The 10,205-nt window shown below is 42.7% G+C and overlaps 1 protein-coding gene across 1 annotated transcript; it reads left to right on the top strand.

The window, feature by feature from the left end:
* Positions 1-722: 722 nt before the first annotated feature.
* Positions 723-1,658, top strand: LOC127171880 (olfactory receptor 6N1-like). Its single transcript, XM_051120818.1, has one exon. The coding sequence runs from the start codon at positions 723-725 to the stop codon at positions 1,656-1,658; it is 936 nt and encodes a 311-aa protein (XP_050976775.1).
* The last annotated feature ends 8,547 nt before the right edge of the window (positions 1,659-10,205 follow it).

The raw sequence follows: 10,205 nt of genomic DNA on the forward strand, positions 1-10,205 counted from the left end.
TTTGGAGTGGAGTGAGATCCTAAGTTTCTATTTAAAAACATAAAAAAGTAACTTTGTTAATGGTATGAGGGAGAGAACAGCTACTAAGATTACAGAATTATTTATTAAAAAAAAAAAAAAAAAAAATATACAGAGATTAGAACAGAATGAGGAACTGTCAAATTTAAAGGAACAAATTGCAGGTTAATTCTTAACTGTTGAAAAATAACTAATTAAGCATTTCTATAACTGGTAAGACATTGTATGTTTTTGTCTTAACCACTTTACACTTGGCACAGTTGCTGTGAAACCATGACGTATTGCTCACACAATGAAAATATAAAAGGCATAACCTCACACACAACTCTCTTGAACATGATGAGAGGAACATCTTTGATTGTTTATTATATGCAATTCTAACCCACTCTGTTTAGAATTCAAATATTTTTTAAGCCATAAAGAGGGAAAACGTTCATTTACATAACATTTTTATTTTCTTTCTTCAAAAGAATGAATCAAACTCTTTTTGTACTTCTGTTAAAACTATACTTCCATCTTTACAGCTTTCATCATCTGGCTGTTACAGACACTGTTTGCATCTTTCTGCCATTTTCCTTCCTAGGAGCTTTTTTTCTGTGTCTATGTCAGTACATTAAGGTTCTAAGTGACTTCATCTTTTCATCTGTACTAACTGTATTCTTTTAAATACTTGTATCTTTATATTAGGAAGTAATTGACTGAAAATGGCAAATGAAAATTACACTGTGAACAATATAGGCAGCTTTATAATCATTGGATTTGATCATCTGCAGAATCAAACATTCCTCGGATTACTCATCTTAATATCCTACATGCTCATATTGCTTGTGAATGGCATTAATCTGTGTATAATCTCAGCTAACAGACATTTACACAAACCAATGTACATATTAATCTGTAATATAGCTGTTGTTGACATAATGTTTTCTTCTAGCTGCAGCACAACCATGATCTCAGTGTTGCTGGCTGAGATCAAAACTGTTTCATTCTACTCTTGTATCTCAAGGACATTCTTTGCTCATCTTGGTGATATTACAGAAGGGTTGGCTCTGACATTAATGGCAGTTGACCAACTTATTGCGATTAGACTTCCTTTAAGATACCACAGCACTGTAACAAATTCACGAATCCTTCTGTTCATTTTTCTAACCTGGCTTGCTGGTTTTGCTATCATAGGTTATGTGATATTAATAGCAGCCAATGTCCCATACTGTCAGCCTGTCATCAGATATGTGTTCTGTAATTTTGCTTCCCTGATAAGAGCTGCTTGTGTTGATCCTGAGCCATATTTTTTCATAACTGCAATGATAAGTCTAGGAACAATATGTGGACTGTTTCTCTTTATATTGTGCACCTATGCTGTACTGGCATATAGTGTAACTAAACTCTCCAACAGCTCAAGCAAAAATCAAATGATCAACACTTGCTTGAGTCACCTAATTGTCCTGGTCAGTTTTTATGCTCCAAAGCTGGTTTCTATCTTACTAACTCGAATAGGAGTTGTGCTAAATTTAACAGACCGAAATGCAATTTTGATTGTACCCGCACTAGTTTCTCCCTTAATAAACCCCGTTGTTTATTGTACCAGAACTAAAGAGATCAGAAAACGATTAGCAAATGTATTTTTGCACAAAAAATAGTACCAGATCATTTAAAGTCAATTTCAATAGCTTTATCATCTTAATTCTGATTGTGATGATGGTGCTGTTGCTTGTTTTGATAATGTGTTTTGTGATGCTCCTGCTCATATTAGAGATTATAAACCAACGGGGGGAAAAGTAAAAGAAAATATGGGAAATATCTGGAGCTCTTCTTATTTTAAAAATGACAGTATTGACAGAAATTTGAAATGTTAAACAAAATGACCTTCTATAAACAAAGCTTTTGTATCTGTATTGTGTATTTAACTGTTTTATGTGAAGCTTGAATCACACAGTGTATGTGAAGCATGAACAATGTTAATAATCATAATAAACATTAATACTGGGATCTAAAGCACCTCTATGCTCAGTTAATAATATATCATTAAGACCCTTGTGTACGATGAAGTATTGAGGAGCTGCTGAAAAAAAATACAGTTAAGTGATAAGTTAAGATCAGTTAATAATAGATCATTAAGACTCTTGTGTATGATGAAGTATTGAAAAAAAAATACAGTTGAGTGAGCAGGCAAAACACATCTCTTTTATTTCTTATGGGATTCATATTCAACTGTAGGTTATAACAGAATGGCTCAATCATAAAACAAAGCATGGCAACAAAGGGGGGAAAAAATGAAATGACTCCTGTTCAAAAGTCTGCTTACATTTAGTTTGTAATACTGCATATTGCCACCTTTAGCATCAATGACAGTGTAGAGTCTTTTATAATAGCTGTCTATTTGGCCCCAAATTCTTTCAGGTGGTATATCTGCCCATTTGCCTTGGCAAAATGCTCATTGCCCACACGGGTTGTCAGATTGAGGACATGCAACACAAACAAGCACAACTGACAATGGAAGGCAACAAACTTTACACAACTGATGAGTTAATTTATCCGTGTTGTAATATGCCAAGCTTTTTAGATGGATGCTGAGGCTTTTTAGGTCAAGTAGAATCTGCAGTCTGTGACTCGGGTCGTTTGCTCGGCCGTAACGCAATGACGTTATATGTCAGCGCACTGCCCACTAGGCTATCAACGCCAACACGGAATGCACATTTTCAAAGAAAAACAACTGGCTGTAGCATAATTTTTCAGAGAAAAAAAGTAGGTAAACTTAGCATGTTCCCTTTCTGTCGTACATGTCGCGTTGTGTCGAGTGTATGACACTAGGGGTCGCTCTTGGGAGCCCAAACACCTCTGAAAACTTTGAGAAAAGGCCAACGAAATTGGGTGTGCAGATTTTGCATAGCTGGCCACGCCCCGGGCATCCGGGTATAAATAGGGCAGTGCGGGATCTGCTCATTCGTTCTTTTCTTCAGAGCCAAATGCAGCGTCTCTCTGTGAGAAACTGCACCATTTACCTCTTCCTCGTTGGATTTATGGCGCAAGCAGCGGTCTCTCCCTTCTCAAACACAGATAAGTGTTGTGAGAGTTCCCCTGGGAGCTTCAACGGCGATCTTGAAGAGCAGTCTTCCTCCTAAAAGAGTAATTTCTCTAAAAGAGCTGGCGTGGTTGGGATTGTGTGTTGGTAAACATGCCTTTCCCTCCGTGTCCTTCTGGTTGCGGCTTACCCCCCCCCAAATGATCGACACAATCGTTGTGTTCAGTGTTGGGCTATGCTCACACTGATGCAGCGCTTGTTGCTGTTTCATGTTTTGCTTGCGAAAACATGATCGTGGGCGCGCTTTGCTCATGAGCCGCGTGCTTTTATGTGAAGCTGCAGCTCACCTCAACTGCTTCCCGTTCCGGGCCTTCTACTTCCGGGTATGAGGCCGCTGCGATGTGCGTCGACGGGGAGCAATAGGAAGCAAGAAGGTTCCGCCAGGTGAAAACCCTGCAGACCTCTCGCTCCTCGCGTCCCTCGGTCGAGTTTGTAAGTCTGTCTCAGTATGGCTGTTTTTCTTATTCGGAGCTCCTAAACGGGCGGAATGGTCAGCGGCAGCATCGCTAGGAGGGCGTGAGCCATTTGAAGCTGAAGTTTCAGCTAGGCAAGCCCCTGCGGGGGGCTGATTCTCAGTTTGAGGCGGACGCTAAAATGGCGGCCATGCTTAAATAGGCAGCCAAGGAGGGGCTGAATAATAGACATCTGGGTAACGACCTTTACGCTCGTTTCCAGTGCCTGTTCCCCAGAAGTGCACGAGAAGTTGATGAAATCGCGAAGGCTCGGTTTTTGGCCAGAACACGATATACCAACTCCTCCTCTTTCACCACCCTTGATGGGGGTCCAGCGAGGGGGCTTATGAAGGTTTCCCAGGTGGAGAGGGCGATTGCAGTACACTCCCTGCAAAGCGCCGCCACTTGACGGGATCCTCCCAAGGCTCCCGTCCAGGGCCTGTAAAATTTCTCCCTGCACACCACGGCCATCCTGTGGGCATTATGGCCAAGGCGTTATGAGATCTGTGCGAGGGTGGTTCCAACCTAGAGCTACAGGAACTGCATATAACGACTGATTATGCTCCCTGATCTATAAAAATTGTGGCGCAGGCTTTGGCAAGGGTGATGTCCACTTTGTTGGTCCAGGAGCACCACCTGTGGCTTAACCTGTCAGAAATGCGGGAAGTTAGAAGTCCGCTTCTTGAACCCCCATTTCCCAGGTCGATCCTTTCGGTGACAACGTGATAGAATTTGCATGCCAGTTCTTCACGGTAATGTAAAAAAAACAAAACAACAACCCCCATCTGCTCGTCGCCACGGACAGCCCCCTGCAGAACTCCTGAGGCCCTGCAACAGCCGGGCCTCTGGCCAGACCCGCCCAACGGTCAAAGTTCTTGTGGGAAGGTGGCAACACCAGCTCGCCGGTAGGTTTTCTAGAACCCTTGTTAGGTTTCTAGTTTTTCCTCAGACGAGCAACCCAGAGGAGGCGGGCTAACTGACCTATCCAGATCCACTCTCAACCCGGGAATGAGACATGGATTCGGCCCCATTCCGACCGTCTGTCTTCCCGCAGACAGTCACTGCCTGGTCAGTAAGAGTTTCCCCCCCTCTCGGTTATCTTCCAGTGCTATGGCCCTCCATGAGACGGCCAGATGCTGAGTCTGCAGACCAGGATGTGTTGGGCACTCACCTGGTTTCTCTGCATGTTGGCAAAGGCACTCCATGTTCCTTGGGGCTTTCATCTCCAAGCACGGCGCCCTTTGCTCTATTCAGCCACAAATTCCCCACTCCAGGTACGTCGTGTGTAGTTCCTCTGAGACTGCTAGGAGATTCCCGAGATGTTTGGGGCCCAATCCCTCCCGATGGCTTCTCAGGACTACCTGACTTGGCTACGTGACTCAGGTTGCGAGGCGTCCACCAAGGTCTATGGGATTCTCTTACAAATTGGCTCTGGGCAAGAACGCTGTTGTTCTTCAAGCAGAAACCGCAACCCTCCTGGGAAAGGGTGCAATAGAGCCTATCCCCTCAGCCAAAATGAAAGGGGGTTTGTCAGCCCCTACTTCATTGTACCCAGGAAGGGTGGTGGACTCACACCAATCTTAGATCAGAGGTTTTTTGTTTTTTTTTTTGAATCAGGCCCTTTTCAAGCTCCTGTTCAAAATATTAACCCTTAAACACACATTCATGCATGTGTCAAGTTTCAAGATTGGTTTGTGGCATTGGACCTGAAGGACGCATACTGTCTTGATCCTTCCAAGACTCTGTCTTCGAGGTCAGGCTCATCAGTACAAGGTTCTCCCTGCGGCCTATCCCTGTCGCCCCGTACCTTCACAAAGGTCACGGAGGCTGCCCTTGCCCCCTCAGGGAAGTGGGCATATGCATTCTCAGTTATCTCAGTGACTGGCTGGTCCTAGCACACTCATGAGGTTCGGTTTGCACTCTCAGGGATGTGGTTCTCAACCACCTGGCTCGATTGGGACTTCAGGTCATCTGGGAAAAAAGTAAACTCTCCTCAGTACAGGATTTCTCTTTTCTCTGTGTGGACTCGGTCGCTGTTCTTCACGTCTTTCTTAAGACTGTGCATAGTCAGTTCTGTAGTGCATGAGACCACTCAGATTCAGTACAACGGCCCCCTTTTATGTACCAGCAAAGCTCCTGGGGCATATGTACATCACACTTTTGTGGTGCAAACCTTCAGCCCTTGGGGACCCATTTTGTTTCTACTGGCAAGGGTGCCCCTGGAACAAGTGTCTAGATGCACTGTGTCACAGCAGTTGCTTCCAAGTCAAGCTGTGAAGCCATGCGCAACGGGCATGCAGCCTCGGGGGTCCGATTAGGCCCTCGGCTGCTTTGGCATTCAATTGCCTGGAGTTGTTGACAATGCTTCGGGCCCTGAAGAGGTTTCGGCCTTTGTTCAGGGCAAGCATGTGTTGGTCTGCACAGACAACACAGTGACTGTGGCGTACATTGACCACCAGAATGGTGTACGCTCCTTTCACATGTCACAACTGACCCGCCATCTCCTGCTCTGGAGCCAGCACAGACTCGAGTTTCTGTGTGCCACTCACATTCCGGGCGACAAGTTCGCTCCGAGGTGAGTGGAGGCTCCACCCTCAGACGGTCCAGCTGTTTTGGAGTCGATTCGGCCAGGCACAGGTAGATCGGTTGCCTCACCAGAATCCATTCATTGCCAGTGGTGGTACGGCCTGACCGAGGCTCTCCCTCGGTACAGAAGCATTGGCACTCAGCTGACCGAGCGGCTTATGCAAGCATGCTTATCCCCCAGTGAGCCTTATTGCACAGACACTGTGCAATGTCAGGAAGGACACAGAACAGATTCTTCTGGTAGCCCTGTTCGGCCCAACAGAACCTGGATCTCGGAGCTCATGCTCCAATCATCAATCCCTTCCTGGGGAAGGGAAAGAACCTCCTTTCTCAGGGGAAGGGCACAATCTGGCACCCGCGCCCAGATCTCTGGAACTTCCTTCTATGGTCCCCAGAAAACCTTCCACCCGCAGTGGTAAGCACCTTATGCAGGACAGAGCCTCCTCCACTAGGTGGTGGTACATCCTGGAAATGGCGCAGGTGTTCTTCCTAAGGGAAGAACCCACGGAGATGCGGCATCATATCTGTGCTATCCCTCCTCCAAGGAGGCCTGGATAGGCACCTTTCTGCTTCTACACCCAAGGTCCATGTGACAGCTAACGTGACTTGGTGGAAGACAGATCGGTGGATCGGTGATATCAGACTCCTTAGGTGCCCGGAAGTTGAACCCTCCCTGGTTACACCACATCCCCTCTTGATCTGTCTGTGGTCCTTCAGGCCTACAGTAAGAACCGTTGAGCCCCTTCAGTCTGTTGGTTTCTGTGCCCTCTCTATGGAGACGGCTTCCCTGACTGTGCTCACCTCTGTTAAAGACAGAGGTGACTGGAATTTGAAATTTGACTCCTCAAAACAGAACGAATGAGCAGATCCCGCGCTGCCCTATTTATACCCGGATGCCTGGGGCGTGGCCAGCTATGCAAAATCTGCACACCCAATTTCATTGGCCTTTTCTCAAACTTTTCAGAGGTGTTTGGGCTCTCAAGAGTGACCCCTAACGTCGTACACTCGACACAACGTCTCCGTTCCCTCCATCAGGGAACAAGGGTTACCATACGTAACCGAGACATTTCCTGCCTATCTGTAAATGTATTATGGAGTTTTTATTCTATAGTACAGTCAAACAATTACATGCAGCACTTTGCATCTCTCAACAGCGTTCAGCAGCAGCTTCTCTACTAATAGAGAAACTTGTAAGTTTAACTGCTTCAAGAACAGAAATGTTATCATCTCGCTACTAGGAATATGTCATGTAGATGTGATATTAGTTTATTAATAACTTTGTGGGGCAGCGCCGACAAGTGGTTTCTGGTGTTTGTAGATGACCACTAGAGGCTGACATTTTTTCGGGAATCCCATCCCCCCATCGCGGGATGGGAAACAAAATCACTAATAATCACGGGATTGGGACGGGATAGGAAAAAACGTCAGCGGGAGTGGGCGGGACCGGGAATCGTAACGCTATGAAACCCAAATTTATACACAAGTATAAATAAACTATAAACGATATATTGTAATTTTGAACGTAATTCTAGTTGACCTGTCTCTTTATGCTCTTCTTCTGTATGCTTTGGTGTGGCTAAGCAAGTGAGTTCACGACGGACAGATCGTTAACGACTGGTAATACAGCAGGACATCCAAATGCTCACCTATCATTCATCGACCATATGGCTTTTTATCTGAAAGATGTTTGTAGTAGCAAGTTTACATGGCCGCTCAGTCTAATGTTAACCTAGAAAAATGTGCGCTATTGAAGTGTCAGTGCGAGTGTGGAAGCCGAATAGTAGCGCGGTACTGCATGACAGACGCGCTGGTGCAGTCACTTGCTCTTAAAATACCGTCATTCTTAGTCATACAGATAAGAGTGATAGCCATCTTTCGAATCTGTAATGACTCAATGTTTATTTGTGTGCACTCAGAAAAACAAGGAAACGTTGCGCTTTTGTAAACTAATTAAAGCAAAAAGGACGCGCTTCCTGCCGTCTGTCTCTGTGAACTTGAGCGCGTCACTTAGAAACTCTGTGTATACTTACTTTAGAGACATGAAAAATATATCTACAGAGTGAAATGTCTACTTTCAAATGGACCAATTCAAATAGCAAACGTGTGTTTGCATGAATGATTTACATGAAATTTAATGTGTGTGCAATGCACACTGTGCATTTGTTTAAGATGGCTTTCAGTTCAATAAAAAAAAAAAAAAAAAAAAAAAACATTTTGCATTTTTATTCAACTAATGTAAAAAAAAAAAAAAAAAAAAAAGTTACGGGCATACTGTGATCTGTACTGTATTCTTTACTGTAACTGGCAGATTCCGGCCAAAAAAACATAATACGGGAGTGGGAGGGAATGGGAGTCATTCTTCCAGGATTGGGATGGGACGGGATTTTCTCCCAGTTTTTTCGTGGGATTGGGATGGGATGGGATTTTTTTTTGTGGGAGTGGGACGGGAGAGGTTTGAAAATCCACTCCCGTGTCACCCTCTAATGACCACGTAGCTGCCGCACAGATTTTTTAGCTGGACAACTTCTGCAGCCCAAGACGTTAAAATGCCTCTTGTTGAATGGTATGTCACCCCTACTGGCAATGGATATTTAGTAGATTTGTAAGCATCACACTACCCAGCGCGATAATCTCTGGTTTGAGAGGGGCTGGCCTCTTCTTGTTTAAATAGTTTAAATAGGTATATAAAACTGAAAATCTGTAAACACTGTGGAGCCAAATAAATAAGAAATGTATACTCTTAAAAATAAAGGCTCTTTATTGGCATCAAGGGTTCTATGAAGAACCTTGAACATCCATGAAACCTTTCAAATGCAGAAAAGTTTCCTTATAGTCGAAAAAGATTTTTAAAATGTTCTTCAAAATGGTTCTTTTAGGAACTGTTCACTGAAAGGTTCTTTGGGGAACCAAAATGGTTCTTCTATGGCATCACTACAAAACACACCCTTTTGGGACCGTTATTTTTAAGAGTGTAGTTCATTTATTAAAGTTTATTAGCAAAATAAATAAGAAAGCTTGGTGGCACAATATAGCCTACACTTTGATGTAAAATAAAATAGGCTAAATACGTTACACAACATTTAAATAAAGTAAAAATCTGCAAAAATGTTGGAACCAAATAAATTAGAAACAAATGTTTAAAAACCTTCCAAAATCACCTTAGATAAATAGCAGAAGTCAACAGGCTTTTCAAAATCCAAAATATTACTAAACAGGCACTTTTGCATTTATTTTCTATATAATCCTACATGGCTCTCTGCAATATATGATTCTGATTGGTCAATCATGTTATTTAGCATTATTTACTATCACTACTATTACTATTACTATTCATAGAAACACTGTACTTGTTTGGAGCTTGGAGTGGAGTGACATACAGTGATCATAATGCACAAAGCTTCTATTTAAAAACATATAAAAGTAATTTTGTTAGTGGTATGAGGGAGACAACAGCTATTGAGTTTCCACAATTTAAAAAAAAAAAGAGGGAAAAATATACAGAGATTACAGCAGAAGAGAGAATTGTCAAATTTAAAGAAACAAATTACAGGTTAATTCTTGTTGGTTAATAACTAATTATGCATTTCTATAACGAAGACATTGTATGTTTTGTCTTAACTACGGTTGCTGTGAAACCATGACGCACCTGTCACACAATGAAAATATAAAAGGCATAACACCACACACAAGTCTCTTGAACAGGATGAGAGGAACATCTTTGATTGTTTATCATATGCAATTCTAATCTACTCTGTTTGGAATTCAAATATTTTAAAGCCATAAAAAGGGGAAAACTTTCATTACATCATATTTTTATTTTCTTTATTCATAAGAATGAATGACACTCTTTTTGTACTGCTATTAAAACTATACTTTAATCTTTACAGTTTTCCTCATCTGACTGTTCCAGACACTGTTTGCATGCTTATGCCATTTTCCTTCATAGGAGCTTTTTTTCTCTGCATATGTGAGTATATTGAAGCTCAAAATGACTTTGTCTTTTCATCTGTAATAACCGTTTTCTTTTAAATACTTGTATCTTTATATTAGGAAGTATTTGACTGAAA

This window comes from Labeo rohita, chromosome 10 (assembly GCF_022985175.1).
Source record: "Labeo rohita strain BAU-BD-2019 chromosome 10, IGBB_LRoh.1.0, whole genome shotgun sequence".
NCBI lineage: Eukaryota > Metazoa > Chordata > Actinopteri > Cypriniformes > Cyprinidae > Labeo > Labeo rohita.